The 24,427-nt window shown below is 43.9% G+C and overlaps 1 protein-coding gene across 2 annotated transcripts; it reads right to left on the reverse strand.

Moving 5' to 3' along the window:
- Positions 1–123: 123 nt before the first annotated feature.
- Positions 124–20,491, reverse strand: Majin (membrane anchored junction protein). 2 transcript variants are annotated; one of them, XM_057779883.1, is made up of 10 exons: positions 20,391–20,491; positions 16,976–17,021; positions 13,410–13,485; positions 12,871–12,996; positions 11,794–11,825; positions 10,923–11,014; positions 8,733–8,796; positions 2,458–2,530; positions 1,262–1,370; positions 124–169 (listed from the first exon to the last, which is right to left on the reverse strand). In XM_057779883.1, the coding sequence occupies exons 1-10, from the start codon at positions 20,489–20,491 to the stop codon at positions 124–126; spliced, it is 765 nt and encodes a 254-aa protein (XP_057635866.1). The 2 variants fall into 2 exon arrangements, with proteins under 2 accessions (XP_057635866.1, XP_057635867.1); XM_057779884.1 differs by lacking the exons at positions 11,794–11,825; positions 12,871–12,996; positions 13,410–13,485.
- Positions 20,492–24,427: the final 3,936 nt, after the last annotated feature.

Consider the following 24,427-nt stretch of genomic DNA (forward strand, 5'->3'; position numbering starts at 1 on the left):
AGAAGAGAAAAAAGGAAGAAAATGGAAGCAAAGGATGTTTGGTATAGCTCAGGTGGAGTCACTGCAAGAGAAAGTCCTCTTTCCAACCGACCACCGCCACTGCGCTGGTAGTGCCTGGCAGGCTCACTGACTGCTCTTCCTGAAGAAATACCTAAACGGGAAGAGAGTGCTGCAGGGAGGAGAGCAGAGGGGTCTGAGACTGAGGAGGTTGTGCCCCTTCTCCCTGGTTCCCATTAGTGCTTCATTAGCTGGGGCATTTTGCTCTGGGGAACCACAGAATGGAAATTCAAGTCTAAAACAGCATTTGAGAAGGTACCCAAATTAGATTATACCCGGAAGGAGGAAATAAAGGAAAAAGAATTGCAATAGGATGGTTGAACTCTAGACAAAGATTGCTCAGTGTTCTCTCCAAAAAGGATTCTGAACACACACCTAGATTCAGAGGGAAGAGTTGGAAGCATTCTGAAATGACCCAAGATAGACAGATGTTTCTGTTCAAGCAATATTTGTGAAACAGGCTTGTGAGGGCACCTCAGGGTGGAAAGAACTTCACACATGAACAGAGAGCAGAGCAGCCCAAGCTCAAAATAAGCTTGGGCAACGAAGTGAGACCCTGTCTCAAAAGGAAGAAATCTGGTGTGATGGTGCACATCTTTTTTTTTTTTGGTTTTTCGAGACAAGGTTTCTCTGTGGTTTTGGAGCCTGTCCTGGAACTAGCTCTTGTAGACCAGGCTGGTCTCGAACTCACAGAGATCCGCCTGCCTCTGCCTCCCGAGTGCTGGGATTAAAGGCGTGCGCCACCACCGCCCGGCGATGGTGCACATCTTTAATCTCAGGACTCTGCAGGCAGAGGCAGGAGGATCTCTTAGTTCAAGGACAGCATGGTCTATGTAGTGAGTTGCGAGTTGCATGCCAGTCAGGATTACACAGTGAGACCTTGCCTCAAAAAACAACAACAACAAAAAAAAAAAACCAAAAAAAAAAACCCAAACAAACAAAAAACCAAAAACAAACAAAAAAACCAAAAAAAAACCCACAAAAACCCACCACATTCTTTTGAATTAGGGCCCTTGTTTTCTATTTCATTTCCACCATCTATTTTTGATACAACTGAGAAATCTCAGTAAAGACTCTATTCCTTCTCTAGTCTTTCCCTCCCCAAGACTCAATGAAGCAACTGGACCTAGAGACTGCTTTTCAGCTTAAAGGCAAAAAATAAAAAAAATAAATAAAAATAAAAACAACAACAACCCTGTTTTACCTTAGAAACCCAAAGAAACCACTGGATCCTGGTTCTTTGGGTGGTGGTGGGTTGCTATGTTGCAGGGGAGGGACAACCAGCTCTGGCAGGCTATGCTCCAACTTAGACTCTGTAAGGGAAGCAGGCAGACAGAGAAAAGAGACTGGCCCAGAGGCTCCTGAACTGAAAACCACGGGGCAGCCTCACACACCGAGATTTACTTAGAGCCAGCGAAATGTCTGCTCGGACCTTTCCAGTCTCATGTCAGCTCAGTGAAATTCTGTTCTGTCCTTGTGTGTTTTCAGTCAGGCTTGAGATATTTACACATCTCAAGTCTCAGCCATCCACCAGAGCTGACATGTTTCCACAAGGAACCACAACTTGTTCACATGCTTATACCCTGCATCTGGCTAAATGCACCCCACTCCAAGTCCTTGTGCTGGTTACCAGATAGATAAGAAAGCTGGAAGGGGGCTGGAGAGATGGCTCACAGGTTAAGAATGCTGACTGTTCTTCCAGAGGTCCTGAGTTCAATTCCCAGCAACCACATGGTGGCTCACAGCCATCTATAATGAGATCTGATGCCCTCTCTGGCATGTAGGCAGACATGGAAACTAACACTGTATACATAATAAACAAACAAATAAATAATTTTTTTTAAAAAAAAAAGAAAGCTGGAAGGGCATGCCTCATTGGGCATTCACAGGCCTGGCAGAGCACCTGTCTATACCTTCACTCTTCTTGTTTTATGCAGCCCGGGTCAGCTATGCAGCGAAGCACTGGATTCTAGAATGGCAGGGGTGCACCTTGCCTGGTTTTGTAAGGCGCTGGGGATTGTCCCCAGGGTTCTGTGCAAGTGAGGCGAGAATTTCACCAATTGAGCTCCAGCTCCAGTCTTTGCACCTTCAGTCTTAATGCAGATGCCCCAGGGGAAGAGGAGAAAGTACTTCCCAGAAATAGTTCTTCAACCCCACAGAAGGGAAAACCACATCTCTTCCAACTTCCCTTCGAGCCCTCTCAGTTAGTTAGGAAATGTTTTGGAATTGCTGGACTACTGAGTTCACTGTCAGAAGTAAGGGGAAGCTGGGCACGGTAGCTCATGCCTATGATCTCAGCAAACAGAAGGCTCAAGAGTTAGAGGCCAGCCTGGGCTCTACCACAAGAGCCAATCTCAAAGAACAAAACCACCCACCAAACAAGAATCCACCTAAACCTACCCTGTTCCTGGACATCAGAGGCATCAAAAACTGGGGTATCCTGGTATTCTTGCTGGGTTTCTCCTTCCCTGTTCTGTTTAAAAAAGGGAAAAAAGGCTTGAGGGCTCTGTGGTGTAGCAGTTATCATGTCTGCTTTACAAGCAGTAGGTCCTGGGTTTGAGCTCCAGGGGACAACAATAACAAGGTCAACCTTTTTCATAAGTAGCCTGCATAAAAATAAAAACCTAAGACCTAAAAAATGCCAAGGATAAAATATTAACTTCATCCTACAAGGTCTGAAATCGGGGGCTACTGGCTTCTGATGGCCTGGCAGGTGCCTTCTGTAGGACTGATATTGTTCACTCCAGCTTCCAACATAGTCCCTCTAAAATCATGTCTGCAGGAGCTCAGAACAAGCTGCCTGGGCTTGCCTCTCCATCCCTATTGCTGAGCAAATGTCATTTTGGAGACATGTACAGTTCATGGGGCAAGATTATACTACAAGCCAGTGTGATGAGGCCGCTCTACGAGTCTGTAGTGCTATGATTGCAAAATGGGTGGTTGTTGTGAAGGAAGGTTCCGCAGGGGAAGTGACATTTGGATGGAGCTCTGATGGATGGATGGGATTTTGTCATAATTGGGGTGAGGAGCTGGTCAGGAAGAGCAGGGCTTTCTGGGCAGAGACATGATGAAAAGGGCACAGTGCCATTACTGAGTAAATATAATCAGCATAGCTAGAGTCAGGCATGGTGGAAGCAGGACAGCTGAACAGTCAGTATAATACAGTGTGATCTTATATCTCTCTGTGTGTCACTGCTTGGTAGAAATTCCTTCATCTGTTGAAGAGGATATCCTACAACCTGGTTCCAGGTCTGCGTTTCCAGTAAACATTCTGAAGGTCAGAAACACAGGCATACATTTCTTGGGAATATCCGCCAGCTGGCTCGTCCTCACCCAGCATAGCCTGTGCACCTGAGTGCAAAGCAGCACGTACGCTATTCAGGCTGTGCTTCTGGTGAAGAATTTGTACAAGGTGGCTGGAGAGGCAGAGTCGCAATAAGTCCCGAGGAAGTCATCTCTGATCCCAATTCTAAGCATAACTTTTAAGTCAGAATGGAAGATCTCCCTGAGATGAGCTTCCTCATAAACACTTCAGATCGAGGTCTGCAGTGGGCAGGCCCAGGCTCATATTCCTATACAGAGCTAAAGGGAGGAAGAAAACCATTCTTATCCCCTAGACAGAAAGGAAGGATTTAAGCTGGGCGGTGGTAGCACACGCCTTTAATCTCAGCACTTGGGAGGCAGAGGCAGGCGGATCTCTGTGAGTTCGAGACCAGCCTGGTCTACAAGAGCTAGTTCCAGGACAGGCACCAAAGCTACAGAGAAACCCTGTCTCGAAAAAAACCAAAAAAAAAAAAAAAGAAAGGAAGAAAGGATTTAGAAGGCCTAGGTCTAGTTTCATGAAAGCATGAAAGAATAATTTTTTTTCCCCCCTGAGACAGGGTTTCTTTGTAGTTTTGGAGCCTGTTCTGGAACTTGTTCTGAAGACCAGGTTAGACTCGAACTCATGGAGATCCGCCTGTCTCTGTCTCCTGAGTGCTGGGATTAAAGGCGTGCACCACCACCAACTGGCGAAAAGATAATTCCTATAAATTTAAGAAAACTATGATTTTGGACTTAAATCTTGCTGCAGAGATGACCAAAGAGAGCAGTATCCATGAGGGCTGGATATAAGGGATCAGAGGGCAACAGTCAACCCAGAAGTAAGGAGACTGCTCTTACCAGGATAGCTTCCCTTGAAGGCACAAGCTGTAAGGGAGGAAAGACAGCTGAGACTGTGGTACCACTGGAGACAGCCAGCGGGTGTCACACCTTGAATGGCACTAACTGTTAAGAACCAGTTCTGCTTAGAAGTGGGGAACACACTGTGAGCAGTCTGGTCCACATCAGGGCCATTTATCTGTGCTCTCCTGTCTTTAATCTTTTCGTAGTCTGGGTTTCTAGGTCTGGGACCTGAAAGACCAAAAAGAAAAGGTCTTCTCTTCTTTATTCTTCCCCAAACATCTCTTATGAGACAAGTGTTGTATTCTTCTAAGTTCCCTGCAAACTTTCCAAATGTGTTCAGACATGTGCAACACCGCCCCCCCCCCCCGCCCCTGTGCTGTATGTGATCCTGTACCCAAATTTCCCACAAAGGGGTGGGGTACTAAGCACTGAACCATGGGAGCAAATTCAATTTTTCCAGCTCAAGTGGCTTGCACTGAGAGTCTCTGTGATTACCTTAATTTAGGAGAAATCCTCTCCCTGGGAACAGAGTCTGTGAAGGAGGATGTCTTTGGGTGTTGAGTCAAAATCAATAAACATGCTCCTTTTGCTCAGCTTTTCTCTAAGCCCAGAATCAGGTTGAAAAGGTAATTATGTTGAGCAAGAAGCTGTGGGTTCTGTTCTTGCGGGAGATGATGTGTCAAACTAAGAATAGGAAGGTACAGAGGACAGTGCGAGGGAAATGCTCCCGTACAGCAATTATCTCGCTGTGTAGAGCTTTGTTCTCCAGAGCTTCATGTACCCTCTTATTCTTTCTCATTTCTCTTTCTGCCGCTCCAAAGGCTGGGAGCAAAGGAGACAGCTTTTTACCTAAAACCTCATGGGCTGTGGGGTTGTGACACAAAACTGGAGCCCCATCTTCTAACCTTCTTCCCAGAGTCAGAAATCTAGATCCCAAGGGCACGGTCAAGTAACTGATAAACTCCTACAATAAGCAGCCATGTTTTACATGTGTGTTGGGTGTCCTAGCCCACAACATGTTAGCAAAATGGTGAACTGGAAATAAAATTGCTTTGTTACCTTTTTAATAATTAATTTTATTTCATGTGCACTGGTGTCAGATCTCCAGGAACTGGAGTTACAGACAGTTGTGAGCTGCCATGTGGGTGCTGGGAATTCAACCTGGGTCCTCTGAAGAGCAGCCAGTGCTCTTAATGCTGAGCCACTCTCCAGCCCCTTGCTTCATTTCTTCACTCAAAAATATTTTAGGTAGGGCTGGAGAGATGGCTCAGAGGTTAAGGGAACTGACTGCTGTTCCGGAGGTCCTGAGTTCAATTCCCAGCAACCACATGATGACACACACCCATCTATAATGAGATCTGGTGCCCAGAACACTATATACATAATAAATAAATTTAAAAAAAAATATTTTAGGTAAATTCCTGTGATCCTGGTGGATGTAAGGCCTATCACTGTCTGGCCCGTGCTGATCTGTCCAGTAACATTTCTCAGCACTAAGTTCGGGGTGCACTGGCCTGCAGGCCTGAAAAGCATCACACTCTTTCCTCCTGGCCTAAGTTCTTCAAAGGCCTCAACCTGCCCAGGGAACTCTTTCCTCATGACCGCTTTGTATCTACCAGGTACCCAGGGCTTCCTGTACACAGCACAGCTATCTTGTCTGTCTGGTCTGACATTCCTGGTGGCTTTAGAAGCTGACAGCCCAAGTACTTGGCACATGGGAGACACAGAATAGTGTTTTGAATGAATGCACATGGTAGATCCTTGCTCCTTAACTGATTGTGCTGTGGGCCTGGGAAGGGGTGACTAGTAGAGGAAAAAACCATGAAGCTTTGAAGACAACTATTGGAAAGGAGCTTTACAATGAGGAAGTAGCCAGTATATGAACATTAAAATGAAGGAACAGACCCATAAATCAATAAAATCAAACCAAATAAAATCATTGGGACAGCCAGGAAGTGGTGGCGCACACCTTTAATCCCAGGACTCAGGAGGCAGAGGCAGGCAGATCTTTGTGAGTTCCAGGTCAGCCTGGTCTACACAGTGAGTTCCAATATAGTGGAAGCTACAGAGAAACCCGGTTTCAAAAACAACACAAACAAACAAAAAAATCACTGTCACTGTTCTAGAGGCTTTGCTCCTTTTTTGTTTGTTTGTTTGTTTGTTTTTTCTGTTTTTTTGAGACAGACAGGGTTTCTCTGTGTAACCCTGGCTATCCTGGTACTTGCTCTGTAGACCAGGTTGGCCTTGAACTCACAGAGATCCACCTTCCTCTGCTTCCCAAGTGTTGGGATTAAAGGCATGCGCCACTACCGCCCAGCTGTTCTTACGTTTTAATTGATTTACTTTATTTTAAATTATGTGTATGTGTGTGAACATGTACATGTAAGTGAAGTATCCACAGAAGACAGAGGCCTCTCTGTTGGTAGGAAAGATCCCTCTGGAGCTGGAGGCAGTTGTGAGATGCCTAACCTGAATGCTGGGAATTGAACTCAACCTCTAAAGAGCAGTATATGATATTAACCACTAACCCATATCTCTAGCCTTTTTAATTACTTTATGGGGGGGAGGGGTTAGGAACAGAGTCTATGTTGCCCTGGCTGGCCTTGAACTCAGTGATCTGTGTGTGAGAATTAAAGGCATGAGCACTCATGCCCTGGCCTAACAACATTTACAGTGTCTCTAGGTAGATATACGGGTGAGAGGTGCCTGAAGGTGTGCTCATGTCATGGCGTGCACACAGAAGCCAGAGCACCCTGGATGAGTCAGTTCCTCCTCCCAGGAGAGAGGAGAACTCAGTAGACTTGGCGGCAGGTAATTCTGCCAAATGAGCCATCTCACTGGCTATTTGTTTTTGGTTTTTAATTAAAAAATTTGGGGCTGGAGAGATGGCTCAGTTGTCAAGAGCTTTGCCTGCTCTTCCAAAGCTCCTGAGTTCAATACCCAGCAACCACATGGTGGCTCACAACCATTTGTAATGAGATTTGACTGTATACATAATAAATAAATAAATTTTTTTTTTTTTTTGGTTTTTCAAGACAGGGTTTCTCTGTGGTTTTGGAGCCTGTCCTGGAACTAGCTCTTGTAGACCAGGCTGGACTTGAATTCACAGAGATTCGCCTGCCTCTGCCTCCCGAGTGCCACCAACGCCCGGCTCAATAAATAAATTTTTAAAAAAAAATTATTTATGTGTGTGTGAGTGCTTGCACATGTGTGAAGGTATCCACAGAAGTCAGAAAAGGGTGTTGGATCTCCTGGAGCTGGAGTTACGGGCAGTTGTGAGTTGTCCAACATGGATACTGGGAACTGAACTCAGGTCTTCTGTAAGAGCTGCAAATGCTCCTAAGGGCTGAGCCATCTCCCTCTGTTTGTTTATTTCTTTAAAGACTAGGTCTGGCCTGGAACTTTCTGTGTAGAACAGGAGGACTGTGAACTCAAGTGAATTCAGAACCTGTCAGACTCCTAAATGCCAAGATTAAAGGCATGTGCTACCATGTCTTGCTTCCTCCAGTTTGTTCTACAAAATAATTTAAAATTTATTCTTTCACAACTCCATAAATGTAAAATAAATAATATATTTAGATCATCTTTACTCCCCACTCCACTCTCTCACCCTCCTTCCTCTCGCTCTGTAGCCTTTCTTCCCAGCACATCCCCTTCCTCCTGCCATGTTTTTCTTTCCCTAGAACCCACAACTTAATTAGGGTTGCTTGCATGTATATAGGTGTAGGGTTATTTACTGGAGCATGTGCAGCTACACTCCTGCATAAAACTATTCCCCTGTCCTCCAGCAGTTCATGAACTGCTGGCACCTTAGTTAGGGGCTGAGCGTCATGTGCCCTTCCCAGTCCATGAAGGAATGATGACTGGCTAGGTCTGGTCCAGGTTTGATTCGGAATCCACTGCTGCTGAGAGACTGAAAGAATGACTCGTCAGGCCTGGACGACATTACTTCACAGCACCCTCTAGCTTCTATAGCTTCCCTGTCTTATTTCTTTTTAGACAATGTCTCACTCCACAGACCTGTCTGACCTAAAACTTATAGTGGAGTCAGGCTGGCCTCAAACTTGTAGCCATCTATCTCACTGTGTTGGCCCGAGCACTGGACTTAAGGTGTGTGCTACTACTCCTTACCAACTTCTAGTACCCATCTCATCTGCTAAAACTAGACACACGCCAGACTCAGACTCCAGTGTAGACTAAGGCAAAAGTTTTCTACAGTGAGGATTCTATATTGGATTTCACACTGATTCAATACAGACCTATTTTAAACTATACAACACAAGCAGTTTTTAACTTGAGAAGACAATGTGAAAAGATCCATGGGTATGTGCATTATATAACCACTTTAGGGATAGACTGTGACAAGGACAGAATAGTTGGATGTCATTAAATCCAAGAAGGGGTTTAGTCAGTTCAATCTGTAGCAAGGACCAAGCCGAGCATGTAACATGAATCTCAGCCTCTAACAAAGGAGCCATCAAGAACCTCACAGCCTCCAACTTGATGCTTACCCTCTTGTTTTTCTTCAGGGGCTTCTGATTACTGAAGGCTTCATTAGAAGTCTCTATCTTGGCCCTGAAGTGGGGGAGGAAAGCCCAGGAAATGTCACTGGCTATGGCAACATTACCACATTCAAGCAAATGGAGTCCAAATGAATATTTCAGCAAGTTGGCTATTTTTATACTACTCCTGGCTGGCAGGAAAAATTGTGTGGCAAAAATTTCTTTAGTTGCTTTAATTCACAATAGAATTCCAATTGGAGACATTTAAGGACATGTTTGAGAAACAAAAAATGTGACTGACAGAGGTATCCGACTATGAAATATTCAGTTGTACATCAAAACCCAGGGGAGACTTAGGGCCTCATCGCTGTGGGAAAATTAGTTAAATAAAATCAAACCAAGTCTTATGCATCAGATATGCTCACATTCCACATGGCGTGTCACTGACACATCACCTGAACCCACAGGGTCAGCCCCTTCCTAGTTCATATTCACTACATCTACATTTAAGGGCCTTAGGCCCTAGGAGACCTTGGCACAAAAGCACCGTTGGGCTGGGGAGCAAACCATGTCGTGGACTATTCCAGGTGGCTTCTCTCTGGGATTCCAAGAATGACTAAATTGTCTTATTGACTAATTCTTCCTTTGACAGAGGATCAAAAGTACACAAGTAGCCTCTACAACAGCACCTTCCGCGTGCTGGGATACGCTCAGCATTCCCCCTAACAACTCATGCACACTATGTTTTCTTTTAAGACAAGATCTCACTAGCATCCTCGGCTGGCCTCTTGTAGTGAGTGACTCTACTGCTTCCTGAAGGCTGTGTTTACAAGTGTGCACCCCCACGCGCACAGTATATTGCATACATTTTACCCAGTTGCTCATGGGATAAAGCAGAATTCTATTTTATTTGTTCTAATTCTTTCGAAGTTTTTTGTATGTGCATGTTTATGTATCAACAGTGCTGTTAATATATACACATCTACACTGGTGTGGAGGGCGAAAGACAACCTCCAGTGCTCTTTCCCAAGTGTTTGTTCGTTTTTTGCTTGAGACAGGGTCTTTTATTGGCCCAGAGCTTGCCCAGTAGACTACGTTGACCAGCCAGTGAGCCTTAAGTCCACCTGCCTGCATCCTTCCAGCACCTCAGTTATAAACCTGTGCCACCATGCCTAGCAGCCCCCATGGCCTCTGCGGATTACATTCAGGTTCTCAAGCTTGCATGGTAAATACTTTAGCCACCACACTATCTCTCTATCTCTTCAGCCTCCTTCTGTTTTTATATAATAGTCTAAGACTTCCTAAGTTTTGTGCCCTCCACAACATAATGCCATTATTTATTCACTGACTATGTTGAGTTTAGATTTATAGAACTATGTTTCCTCTTAGCCTTTGTTTGTATTTTCTTCTTGTCCTCTTTTTTTTTTTTTTTTTTTTTTTGAGATAGCGTTTCTGTGTGTAACAGCTCTGTTTATCCTAGAACTCAATTTGTAGACCAGACTGGCTTTGAACTCACAGAGATCCACCTTCCTCTACCTCCTGAGTGCTGGAGTTAAAGAGGGGTGCCACCACTGCCTGGCCTGTTTTGATGCCAAGGCTTCACACTTGATAAGCGAGCACTCCTCCAAGCTACAGTCCAGTTCAGCCTCCATCTTGATAAACAGAATGATCTTACATTGATGAGAGACTGTTCAAATTGCACTTTTTTTTTTTTTTTTTTTGCTTTTTCGAGACAGGGTTTCTCTCTGTGGTTTTGGAGCCTGTCCTGGAACTAGCTCTTGTAGACCAGGCTGGTCTCGAACTCACAGAGATCCGCCTGCCTCTGCCTCCCAAGTGCTGGGATTAAAGGCGTGCGCCACCACCGCCCGGCTTTTTTTTTTTTTTTTTTTTTTTTTTTGGATTTTCAAGACAGGATTTCCCTGTGGTTTTGGAGCCTGTCCTGGAACTAGCTCTTGTAGACCAGACTGGCTTTGAACTCACAGAGATCCGCCTGCCTCTGCCTCCCAAGTGCTGGGATTAAAGGCGTGCGCCACCACCGCCCAGCTGAGACTGTTCAAATTAAATAGAAAATATAAACTTATTCCTTTCATCAGTTTGCCCTGGATGGACAAGGTACTGAAGAGCCCTGCAAATCAAGCTACTGCCCAGGGGAAAATCAACAAATAGCAACAGGTGGCAAAGCCTCTCTATACCACTAACCTGTGCAGTCTTGGCCTGCTAGGGGAGTTGGGCTCCTCCACAAGTTTTCGTTTCCGCATTGTGGTTTCTTCTGCTTTCTTCTCAGCTAGGACCTTCAGGAAGGAAACCAGACTCCTGTGGACCCACATTTTCTAGAGTGGCTCACGGTTTAGGAAGGCCCAACTCAGAGGACTGCCAACCAAAGGCAATTTGTGATACCTACACTTCAACAAGACATTCTGCCAGAGATATCGCCTCTGAAATCTAGATGAAGGGAGACATGGGCTCATATTTACAGTTGGGATGGGATCTGAGCAGCAATTGGGGGACAAAGGCAGAAGAGACAAGAGCATCACTTTTGAGGCAAGAAAGGCAATTTTCATTTTATATAGAAATTCAATATTGCTGGGCATGGTGGTGCACAACCTTAATCCCAGCACTCAGGAGGCATGTGGATCTCTGAGTCTACAGAGCAAGTTCCAGGACAGTCTGGACTGCTACACAGAAACTCTATCTCAAACAAATAAATTAGCTGGGCGGTGGTGGCGCACGCATTTAATCCCAGCACTTGGGAGGCAGAGGCAGGAGGATCTCTGTGAGTTTGAGGTCTACAAGAGCTAGTTCCTGGACAGGCTCAAAGCTACAGGGAGGGGGCTAGAGAAATGGCTCAGCGGTTAAGAGCACTGACTGCTCTTCCAGAGGACCTGGGTTCAATTCCCAGCACCCACATGGCAGCTCACAACTGTCTGAAAATCCAGTTCCAGGGGATCTGACACCTTCACACCAATGCACATAAAATAAAGATAAATAAATCATAAATTTTTTTTTAAAAAAAGCTACAGAGAAACCCTGTCTCGAAAAAACCAAAAAAAGAAAGAAAGAACAAACTTACCAACTCAAGAGGACTATCGTCTGTTGATTTTCCTACAATGGGAAATTTGAACATCACAATGGATCAAGACTGTCTTACCTGGGTTTCTGAACTTTATTTCTGGGAAATGGATTGAGACAAAACTTCTGCTTCAGCTCTTTCCTCTTCTGCCTGGAACCATTTTCCCTACATAGTGTCTTGAGATTCTGTCCTACCCTCCGGGACAACTGCCACCTTTAAGCTGAAGTGGAGTTGGTTTACGCCATACTTCATATTATGCTCTTCAAAAGAGGACGTGTTTTACTACCTGACAAACTGGGTTGTTCTCCATCTAATTCCCTTGAGGCAGTATCTCTCACTCAATCAGAAACTCAGCTTTTCTGATAGGCTGGCCAGCCAGTGAGCTCCCAGGATCTGCCTGTTTCTATCAACCCTGCCAAGGTCAGGGTTACAGGTAAGTGTGGCCACGGGCAATAGGGATTCAAATTGAGGCTCTTGTGCTTACATAACAAACAAACATTACCCACTGAATCACCTCTTCAGCCTCCTTTTGTACTTTTAAAATTAAACTAGCAGGTATTTATTTGCTTTTTAGTAAAATAACCATATCTCTTGGAGATTAATAACTGGGAAATAGTGTTAAGATATCAGAGGCCTGGCATGATTTTTAATCACCTTTCTCAGGAGGCAGAGCAGGTGGATCATTGTGAGTTCGAGGCCAGCCTAGTCTATATATAGTGAGCTTCAGGGCAGCCAGGGCTACATAGTGAGACCCTGGATCAGAAACAAAAACAAAGTGTTTGCATAGGTTTCTCTCACTGAGCTATTACTCTCCAACCAGACTATGTATTCCCATCCACCAATACTTAATACATACAACCCCTGAAATTAGTGTCTCTTTGTCATTTAATGAAAGAGACACAGGGAGATTAAATAACTTATCATAGTGCCTAAGCCAGGGTATTGAGGCAAGTTTGGAGGAAATGCTTCAGAGCTCTGTCCTGTCAGTTAGAGCCTGGTGGGACAGACAGCTACATGGCACTCAGCTCATCCTCCTGCCTATCCCCTCTTCTACCTCTCATTCTCATCACTACTTACCTGTAGGCATATCTCCAGTAAACCATTTCATCTCGACACACAGAGTGAAAACAAATGGGTAGGGAGTCAAGATGATGTCTCCGTGTTTAAACTTCAAGTGGGAAACTCTCTCCCACTTGCTTTTATCTGAGGATGGTGCTAAGGAAACGAGAAAGGAGGACAGCATGTGTTCCTGGTAACGATTTGAAGGCTGAGGCTCTAGCTCTCCTTTCTCTGGTCTCACTGCTTCCACTTGTAGCTCATTAGCAGCTGGGAAAAGCCAGATGTGATGTTGCACGCCTCCGATCACAATACTCAGGAGCCCAAGGCAGGAGGATTACTGTGAATTCCATGCTACCCTTGACAATATACTGAGTAGTAGGCCAGTCATGGCAACCTAGTAAGACCAGCCATGGTTAACTACCTCAAAGACCCAAATGTCAGGAATGGTGTTTTACATAGTGATTTCAAGGCCAGCCTGTGTTCCATGAGATAGGGCCTATCTTAAACATAAACCCACTTTTCTGGGGAAAAATAAGACACCAGGAAAGAAAGGATATAGGGAAATACAGTGAAGTGTTCTGTAACAAAGGGCTGCAGGCTGTCCATATTTGCCAAGACTGCACGGATAGAATCCTGAAAAAGATACTTAAAGTTATTTTAATACTGTTGAAGCTCAGCTAATCTTTCCATTTATGTCTTCTACTCTTTTTAAAACATGTGATGTTTGTTGTTTCTCATTTTTTATTTGTTTGTTTTGTTTTGTTTTTGAGGCAGGGTCTCACTGTGTAGCACTCACTGGCCTGCAACTCACTATGTAGACAAGGCTAGCCTCAAACTCACAGAGATCTACTACTATAGAGATCAGTCGCTATAACCAGATTTATATTATTTTTTAATTAAAAAATGTTAAGAGATTGATTGTGGTATCAAAACAAAGAAACAGCCGGGCGATGGTGGTGCACGCCTTTAATCCCAGCACTCGGAGGCAGAGGCAAATGGATCTCTGTGAGTTCGAGACCAGCCTGGTCTACAAGAGCTAGTTCCAGGACAGGCTCCAAAGCCACAGAAAAACCCTGTCTCGAAAAACCAAAACCAAACAAAAACAAAAACAAAACAAAGAAACAAACAAAAATTGTTTAGAGAGATGGGGCTAGACAGATGGCTCAGTGGTAAGAGCATTCACTATTCTTCCTCAGGACCCCGTTTCAGTTCTCAGCACCCACGTGGTGGCTCACAACCATCTGTTTTTACTCCAGTTCCAGGGGCTTTACCACCTCTTCTGGCCTCCATTGATACCAGGTACTCATAGTGCACAGATACACATGCAGGCAAAACACTATTTATGGGTGCTGAGGATCTGAACTCAGGTCCGCATGCTTTCGTGGTAGGTACTTTTCCAGCCTCTAGAGCTGATATTTTGAATCATCAGGCTACACTAATTCTCAATTAATATTTTCTTTTTTTTTTTTGTTTTGTTTTTTTTGTTTTGTTTTTTTCGAGACAGGGTTTCTCTGTAGCTTTGGAACCTGTCCTGGAACTCCCTTTGTAGACCAGGCTGGCCTCGAACTCACAGAGATCCACCTGCCTCTGCCTCCCGAGTGCTGGGATTAAAGGCGTGCGCCACCAACGCCCGGCCTTCAATTAATATTTTCTAAAGGAATAAAGGGAATAATAACATTGTCCCTGAAACTAATAAGAAATGAGAGAAAACAAGTAGAGCAGGAGAGATGGCTCAGTGGCAAAGAGCAAGGGCTTCTAGAGGACCCTGGTTTGATTTCCAGCACTCACGTGGCTGCTCACAACCTGTAACTCTAGTTCCAAGGGATCCAACACCCTCTTCTGCCACTGCAAACAATGGGCACATGGGTGTTGCACAGACACGCATGCAGGCAAAACATCCACGCACATAAAATAAATAACTACAATTTGTAACAATGAAAGAAAACATATAAAACATGTTTTGCTGCTAGATATGGTGGCACATACCCACAGCACTTGGGAGGCTAAGGCAGAAGGAGGACTATGAATTCATGGTTAACCTAGGCTTTATAGTGAGGACTTGCCTCAAAAAAATTTTTAAAAAAATACTATGGAAGCCGGGCGATGGTGGCGCACGCCTTTAATCCCAGCACTTGGGAGGCAGAGGCAGGCGGATCTCTGTGAGTTCGAGACCAGCCTGGTCTACAAGAGCTAGTTCCAGGACAGGCTCCAAAGCCACAGAGAAACCCTGTCTCAAAAAACCAAAAAAAAAAAAAAAAAAATACTATGGATCTGCCAGTGCATCCCAGCACTTGGGAGGCTGAAGCAGGCAGATCTCTGTGAGTTTGAGGCCAGCCTGGTCTAGAGAGCCAGTTTCAGGACAGCTAGGACTGTTACACAGAGAAACCCTATCTCGAATACTAAAACAAAAACAGCAACAACAACAACAAAAATCTTTGTATCTGGGAATGATGGCATATGCCTTTAATCCCAGCACTTGGAAGGCTGAAGCAGGAGAACTGCCATTAGTTCCAGGTTATGTCTAGGCTTCATGACAAGTACCAACCTAGCAAGGGCTATTACCAAATAAGACCCTGTCTCAAAAGTCAAGAAAAGGGGCTGGAGAAATGGTTCAGGGGTTTAGAGTTCTGACTGTTCTTCCAGAGGAACAGAGTTCCATTCCCATCACCCATATGGTGGCTCACAACCATCTGTAATTCTAGTTCCAAGGGATCCAATGCCCTCTTTTGACCCTTTTGGACACATGACATACACACATGGTACACAGATATACATGCAGGCAAAGTATCCATATTCATAAAATAATAATAAACAAAAATTGAAAATAGAGGGGGCTGGAGAGATGGCTCAATGGCTGCTCTTCCAGAGGTCCTGAGTTCAATTCCCAGCAACCACATGGTGGCTCACAACCACCTGTAATGAGATCTGGTGCCCTCTTCTGTGTGCAAGCATATATACAGGCAGAATGTTGTATACATAACTAAATAAATAAACAAATCTTAAAAAAAAATGAAAATAGAGTTGGGGATGCAACTTAGGTGGTAGAGTCATTATTTAATATGTATGAAGTTCTAAATTCAATCTCTAGCACTGTATAAACCAGGTTTAGTGATGTACACCATAATCCCATGCAGGAGGATCAGAAGTTCAAGGACATCCTCAGATACATAGGTCAGTCTGGGATTTATGAGACCTTGCTGAAAAAATGAAACACACACGCACTCACCCACAAATTCACGCAAAGGACCAACAGTAGAGGCTCATGCAATCCCAGTACTTAGGATGAAAAGGAAGAAGGATCTCTGAAAGTTCAAAGCCAGTTTGATCTACACATATTCTAGGCCAGGCAGTAAAATATAGGGAGACCATGTGTATAAAGTATAACAAAAACAAAACAAATAAACAAAAAAGCAGCTTTTGACCCTTGATATGCACATAAATGTATGCAAATGTTTTCTAGCCTGGATATGTGGCAGGCATTGAACACACATATTTGAAATTCATACCGTAATCTTGGAAACAAGTTAACTTTGACAGGCGAAGGGACAGACTGAGATACAGGACCGGGCCCCAGAACTACAACTGGGCCCAATGCTTTCACCAGTTTAGTTTACAAAGCTGTATCCCTGCTCAGTCTTCTTTCTGGAAATCTCTAACAAGCAGAGCTGTGCAGAAAAGGAATGAACATGAACTTGGAACAAAGCAATGGCAAATGTTTCCAATTTAAATGAAGACACAGCCACTTGTCAGTGTATTTACTGCCCAGTTTCCTGAACGTCAAACACCAGGCGGCGATTGGGACCGTGGCATTCCCAGAGTCCTGGAAGGCAGCAGTCCTCCGGAAGCTCCTCTGTGCCAACTGCCACAACAGAGCTGCCCTGTCTGGGAACCCTCGTAGAGACAAACAATAACCAGTCTCAAAGGCGCTCATACTTTAGTGAGAATTGAAAAAAGATACGGCTTTAAAATTTCCTGTAAAAAGTGGCTTCTTTGCATGGAGACACCAGTTTACCAGGTGGAGTTTGAGACTCAGTATGAGGGCATAATAGAAGCCTAGATATGGATTCATCCTTGGCTTGAGGGGTAAATACTTTCTTCAGAAGCTGTCTGATTTTTTTCCTACCTCCAGCTCCTGGATGATGACTTCCTTGTCCTCTATTTCTTCTTCTCTAGAGGTAAACAGACAGGTACCATAAGACAGCAACCCCTGTCCAGCATCTGTTTTGTGGTGCTAAAGACACCAGATACATTACAGTCTGGTTGACCCACTGCTTGCCTTACATTGGGGTGTGGTTTGAGTATTAGTTAGCTCTCCCCCGAGTCTTCCCTGTTAAATTTCCAAGACCTTATATTTCTGTTGTGATGGTTAATAATTTTTTAGAGCATATTTTTAAAAGTCTACTAAATTGGAGGGGCTCAGAGCACTGAACCTGGCTTTGTAGTACATCCAGTGCAGATATCCTACCACTGAGCCACATATTAAGCCCATTATTTAAATTTATTCAAACTGCCAAGCACTGTGGCAAATGTCTGTAATCCCAGTACCTGAGAGGTGTAGGTAAATGGATCAGGAATTCAAGACTAGACTCAGCTACACAGTAAATGAAGCTGGCCTGAGCTGCAAAAAACCCTGTCTCAAAAACAAAAGTTGTTTTTCTTTTTGGATTTTTTCGAGACAGGGTTTCTCCGTAGCTTTTTGGTTCCTGTCCTGGAACTAGCTCTTGTAGACCAGGCTGGCCTCAAACTCAGAGATCTGCCTGCCTCTGTCTCCCGAGTTCTGGGATTAAAGGCGTGCGCCACCACCGCCCGGCTAAACAAAATAGTTTTAACTGATAAATAGAAATATAAAATTTTATGAGATTTCAGGAGATATTTCTTTGTATTTCCCCAAGACAGGGTCTCATTGTGGCTCTGGCTATCCATGAACTCACTCTGTAGACCAGGCTGGCCACAAACTCAGAGATCTGACTGTTTCTGCCTCCCCAGTGCTGGGATTTAAGAACTATACCATTGCACTAGGCTTCATGATTGTCTCTTAAATTTCTTTAACTTAAATTTTTCTCACATGCATCACATACGGGAAGAGGGCGTTAGATTTCCTTAGGTTTGAATTACAGTTGATTGTGGGTGCTGGTAATTGAATCCTGGTCCCATGGAAGAGCAGCCAATGCTCTTACCCACTGACCCATTTCCCTAGTATGGGCCGGGTGGTGGTGGCGCACGCCTTTAATCCCAGCACTTGGGAGGCAGAGACAGGTGAATCTCTGTGAGTTCGAGACCAGCCTGGTCTACAAGAGCTAGTTCCAGGACAGGCTCCAAAGCCACAGAGAAACCCTGTCTCAAAAAAAAAAAAAATAAAATAAAGTATGTGTGATGCCTATTCTTGGTTGTTAGCTTGACTACATCTGAAATTAATCAAAGCCCAAGTGGGTAGGTACATCTGTGAGGAATTTTTCTTAATTAAGTCATTTCAAGTAGGAAGACCCACTTTTAATCCAGATCTTTAGAGGTGGGAAGATATACTTTCATTTGGGCCACACCTTCCACGGTCAGACTATATAAAGGACATGGAAGAAGGAAGCTTGTTTTCTTTGCCTGCTTACTCTCGTTTTTGCTGTCAAGTTCGTTCCTTTACTGGCATTCCATTGGTAGACAGCCATTGTTGGGCTAGCTGGACCACATCCTGTAAGCCATTCTAACAAATCCTCTTCATTCATATATATAAATGTGTGTGTGTCTGTATGTGTGTATGTGCGCGCACACGCACACACGTGAGCCCAGTTTCATTCCCTAAGCTCTGTTCCTCTAGAGAACACCGATTCAGTACACAGTAAAAACAAAAAGCACTAGCCAGGCAGTGGCGGTATACACCTTTAATCCCAGCACCCGGGAGGCAAAGGCAGGTGGATCTCTGTGAGTTTGAGGCCAGCCTGGTCTATAGAGTGAGTTCCAGGACAGCCTCCAAAGCTACACAGAAAAGCCCTGTCCCGAAAAATAAAAACAAAACAACCCAAACCAAACCAAACCCCAACAACAAAACATGCACTGAGGAAATGTACTTGTGTGACGCTTTAGGTTGCAAACTGAATGAGTTGCTCTTTCCATGCAATAATATTTTACTTGAATAATTAGCTGATAAACAAATTGTCTGCTATTCAGCTCTGTGAGGTTAACATACATTTTCTCAAAAATAAAGCAAGTATGTCAAATCAAGGAAAACAATTGGCAGTATCAATATTAAGTTTTGGGCTTTTGAGAGAAAATTATGAAAAAAAAATCTTTTTTCCCCCAAGACAGGGTTCCTCTATTTAATGGCTCTAACTGTCCTAGAACTCTCTTTGTAGACTAGACTGGCTTTAAACTCAGAACTCAGAGACCCACCTGCCTCTGCTTCCCAAGTGCTGAGATTAAAGGTCTGCACCACTACTGCCCAGCTGGGTTCTGGAAATCTTATTCTGATCCTTCGGGAGAGTAATACATACTCTTAACTGCCGCATCATCTCTCAGGCCCTATTTTATGTATATGGGCATTCTGTTTGTATGTATGTCTGTGTACCACATGCATGTGGTACCTGTGGAGGCTAGGCCAGAAGGCCATCAGATCCACTGGAACTAAAGTTGCAGAGAAATCACCACATAGGTTCACAGAACAGAACCTGATTCTGGAAGAGAAGTCAGTGCTCTTAACTTAATGTGGGATTCCCCTCTGTATGCTGTGAATACCACTGATTAATAAAGAATCTTCTTTGGGACTATTGCAGTGCAGAATAGGGCAAGGTGGAAATTCCAAGCAGATAGAGGAGGAGAGAGTAGGCGGAGTCAGAGAGAAGCCATGTAACTGGACAAGAGACAGACGCCTGATGCCAGATGCTGGACAGAACCTTACCAGTAGGCCTTAACCATGTGGCGACACACAGATTAATAGAAATGGGAGGCTGGGCGGTGGTGGCGCACGCCTTTAATCCCAGCATTTGGGAGGCAGAGGCAGGTGGATCTCTGTGAGTTCGAGACCAGCCTGGTCTACAAGAGCTAGTTCCAGGACAGACTCCAAAACCACAGAGAAACCCTGTCTCAAAAAAAAAAAAAAAAAAAAAAAAAAAAAAAAAAGATTAATAGAAATGGGTTAATTTAAGATATAAGAGCTAGAAGCATGAGCTAATAGGCCAAGCAGTATTGTAATAACACAGTTTCTGTGTGATTATTTCGGGTTTAGGTGGCCAGGAAACAAAAGAACAGCCTGCAACTACATTAACTGACAAGTAATTTCTCCAGACCTGTTTAAAATTCTCTCTCTCTTTCTTTAATGTTTTGAGACAAGGTCAAGCTGAAAAATATTCTGAGAAATATCTCCTCAAAGCCACATTGACATTACTTTAGGAAATTCTATCAACAGTGAATATAACAAAGACTAACCATCTGGGAAGGCCTGACCAGGTGCTATTACGGTCACTCCCCTGGACTGAGTTAGGCAAAGATGAGGACCTGGAGGAATTCACTTGCCTGTGCTAGCATGAGCTATTTCCCACCTTTTAAATTACCTGATACTGTCACCATATCTGATTTTGAACTTAAATACATTGGGTCCTGCATGAAGGAACCTTGTCTCTGGAAAAGGGTAGGTGAACGGTTTTAAACTCATTGTATCTTGATGGTAGCCTAAAACAAAGTAGAAATATTAATCAGAAAAAGCTGAAGATGTCTCCTTAAATATAGGAAAGGAGGCCTGTCAGTCTGCAGCATCTCTTGAAGGGTAAATGTTCAACACAGTACCAGTGCCCATGAACCAGGCTCATTCAGCATGGCTACTGATTAGCTGGACCCTTCTCCCACCTATACAGTGAAGATACATGGTGTGCTGGTCCTATATCTATATAACGGCAAGAAGACAACATTCAAATTTGAATTTTATTACTGTGCTGGTTAGTTATGTTTTTGTTCTCTCTGTGTGTGTTTTGATTGCTTTGTTAACTTGACATGACCTAGAATCATCTGGAAGAGGGAACCTCAACTAAAGAAATGCTTCCTTAAGATTGACCTGTGGGCAAGTCTGTGGGGCATTGTCTTGATTAGTGACTGCTGTGGGAGGACCCAGCCCACTGTGGGAAGTACTACCCCTCTTTAGGTGGCCCTGGGTTGTATGCTTCAGTTTCTGCCTTGGCTTTCTCCGATGATGGACTGTAACTCCTCAGCCAAATAGATCCCTTCATCTCCAACTTGCTTGTGGCCATGGAGACTTACTGCACTAAGAGAAGGAAAACCAAGACAGCTCACATTTGGCATGAGCTCGGGGATAAAATCAAGGACACTATGATTCTCTAAATTACTAGGGCTTTTCTGTGCCTCCCTTCATTTTCTAGTAGAGATAATAAATACTTCAGTCCCTTGGCCTTAATATGTAGAACTCTAAATGATAAGTAGGCCCACAGTTTCCAAGGATCAAGGTTTCCTATATACAACTCCTAGACCTTGATTTTAGAAGAAGCAACTGAGATGTAATAAACAGAATAGGCAAAAAAGAGAATTTTTAATCTGCCTTTATGTCCCTACTTGGTTTCTGAATGTCTGTCTCTCCTCTCTTCTCTCCATCTTTCCTTTCCCTCTTTAATAGGACAATTTTCAGACAAGTCCTTACTTTGTAACCCAGGCTGGCTTGGAACAATGTAGCCTACACTACCTTCACACTCATGGTAATCCTCCAGCCTCAAGTGTGAGCCTTAGTTTTCTTACAGAGTAACAACTGTTGTTTTTGCTTTTTGAACACTGAGTCCTTTGTAGTTCAGGATGGCCTTCGATACCCTATGTGTCCACCCTGCAACCACCTAAGGATGACCTCAAACTGATCTCAGCCCTCTAACTCCCAAGGGCTGGGACAATAAGAGTCTTTGTTGTTGTATTTGTTTTGAAGATGGGTCTTGGTATGTTACCCGGTCTGGCCCTGTCTTAGTCAGGGTTTCTATTGCTGTGCCAAAACACCATGACCAAAAACACAAGTTGGGGAGGAAAGGGTTAATTAGGCTTATACTTTAGCATTGCTGTTCATCACTGAAGGGAATTAGGGCAGGATCCTGGAGGCAGGAGCTGATGCACAGGCCATGGAGGGGGTTTGTTTACTGCCTTGCTTCCCATGGCTTGCTTAGCCTTCTTTCTTATAGAATCCAGGACTAGCAGCCCAGGAATGACACCACCCACCATGGGCTGGGCCCTCCCCCATTGTTCACTAAATGAGAAAATGCCTTACAGTTGGATCTCAAGGAGGCATTTCCTCAGCTGAGGCTCCTTCCAATATGACTCTATAGTTTGTGTCAAACTGACACACAAAACCACATACTACCAGCCCAGATCTACTGAGCTCAAGGGATCTTCCTGCTTCAGCCTTCTGAATAGTTGGGGCTACAGGGTATGTCACATGACCAACTAACAATTACTTTTGCTACACTCTATTCTAAATGCTTAATATGCATTCATCTCACTTGCCACAAGCCTATGCAACAAGTAGTATAAACCTAACATACAGGAAACTGAACACTATTGAAGGAGTGTATGTCCATCAACCACTCTGTTAGGCCAACTTATCAAGATAATAAGCATAAAATCATTTTGTAAGTAGTAAAATATAATATAGATAGTCATAAAAGGGATTTTCTTTTTTCTTATTTTCTCTTTTGGTTATTTGAAACAGGATTTCTATATGCATCACAGAAAAGCCTTGAGCTCATCATTAATCTGGCTAATTAGCCCAGACTTGCCTCTCATTCAAGCAATCTTCCTGCCTCAGTATCCCAGAGTGCTGGAATTACAGGTATGCACCACCACATTCTGTATTATTTTCATTATTTTTTCCTCTATATTATCTTATACCATTTCTATTCAGCAGCAGAAAATCTTATATGGCAGAATTATAAAAGCTATGTGCCAAAAGAAACGGAATTTTCTGAAATTTCCAAAGTTCAAGTCTGAGCTGTCAGTAAGAAGATATTCCAGTGTCTGATCCTGGTTTTTTGGGAACAGAATGAGAGGTGGTTGGAACAGGGACTATTTAGACAGAATTTCAGTCAAAACTGAAAAGCAATGGTTGCTATGTGCAGAGTTATCCAAGGGATATGCTATGCATATCCTGAGGGGAAAAGCTGTGAACGACCCTTGGACAAGGCACAGCAGGAATCCCAGGTAAAGCTGATCAGTCTGGGTTCCAGGTGATTTTTTTCTAAGTAGGTAGGGAGCCCACCTAGTGAGGCTTAGGCTGCTGCCTAGGAACTCAGTTATTCAGAGTTGTAGATGCAGCAACTTCCCCACAACCTAAGACATGGGGGCACCTGAGCAAAAGAAAGGACGTTTGCTAAAAATGACTATCCAAAGAGGAAACTTCTTGTGCTGCACCACAGCTGGCTGAGAAAAGAAAAACAACTCCCTCCTCGCTGAGGCCTGTTTCTATTAGTTGCTGGCTGCCTGCTTCAGATACAAACACCACACTAATTACCTCATCTGAAAATGAAGATTAGATAGCATTGTCCTGAACAACCGCGGGGCAGTAACGGCTCAAGGGTTCACAGGGCTGTTTTCCACCTCTGACTACTGCAGTCATGGTGACACTAGGTGACAGTAACTATTACTAAGTTGACGGACCCTCACAGAGTAAAGGGTCTCTCAGCCCATTTGTAGGTGACTACAAGTCATGATGGAAGAAAGCAAAGAAAAATTACAGGAAGCAAAGCATTGTGTAGAAGGCATAAGAGATGAGATCAGGAAACCATAGCTTGAGTTGTTTTTTTCTTTCCCAAATAGGGTCTCACTATGTAGCCCATTCTGACCTGGAGTTCAAAATCCTCCTGCCTTGGCCTCCCAAGTGCTTTAGCAGACTTCTGCTTCATAGAAACCATTAGACCCTGAGAAGTAACTCAGCCTCTTCATTTCTTAGTTTCTACCACAGATACAGCGATGATCCTACTTACTCCTAGAATTGCAGGATTAAGTAAAATACTGTTATAAATAACCACCTCATAAACCCCAAGATTTTATACAAGCATCAGCTATTAATGATGGATTTTTTTTGTGCATGTGAGTATAGTATACACGAGTGTGTGAGTGGATGCTCCTATCTGTGCAATGTGGAAGCCAGATGCTGGACATGAATCTCTGCCTTCTGCCTCCAGACCAGGTTTCTCACTAACCAGTGAGCTCCTGGCATCCTCCTGTCCCAAACCTTCAATGCTGGGGTTATAGGCAAGTGCAGCCATGCCTGGTTTTTTATGTGGGTGTTGAAGATTCAAACTCACACCTATGACTGTAAAGCAAACACTATTCTCCACTGTCCCCATCCAGACCCTCACTATTGAAGAGGTTTTCTCTTAATGCTTTACAAAAAAAGCAAATTTAAGAGAGTACAACTGGGTCTGGTGACAGTGGTGGCGCACATCTTTAATCTCAGCACTTGGGAGGCAGAGACAGGTGGATCTCTGTGAGTTTGAGGCCAGCCTGATCTATAGAGTGAGTTCCAGGACAATTAGGGCTGTTACACAGAGAAACCTTGTTTTGAAAAACCACACAAAAAAAAGTGAAGCAAAAACAAAACATCCTT

This window comes from Chionomys nivalis, chromosome 8 (genome assembly GCF_950005125.1).
Source record: "Chionomys nivalis chromosome 8, mChiNiv1.1, whole genome shotgun sequence".
Taxonomy (NCBI): domain Eukaryota; kingdom Metazoa; phylum Chordata; class Mammalia; order Rodentia; family Cricetidae; genus Chionomys; species Chionomys nivalis.

Bases quoted from the DNA above. Each gene is read 5' to 3' on its own strand.
- Majin (XM_057779883.1), bottom strand. From the start codon at position 20,491: ATGAGTTTAAAACCGTTCACCTACCCTTTTCCAGAGACAAGGTTCCTT. The intron at 12,997-13,409 runs ATATCCTTTCTT...CACCATCCTCAG, and splicing joins ACACTTCACTGTATTTCCCT to ATAAAAGCAAGTGGGAGAGA. The intron at 170-1,261 runs GTAAAACAGGGT...TCCTCCCTGCAG, and splicing joins GGTTTCTTTGGGTTTCTAAG to CACTCTCTTCCCGTTTAGGT.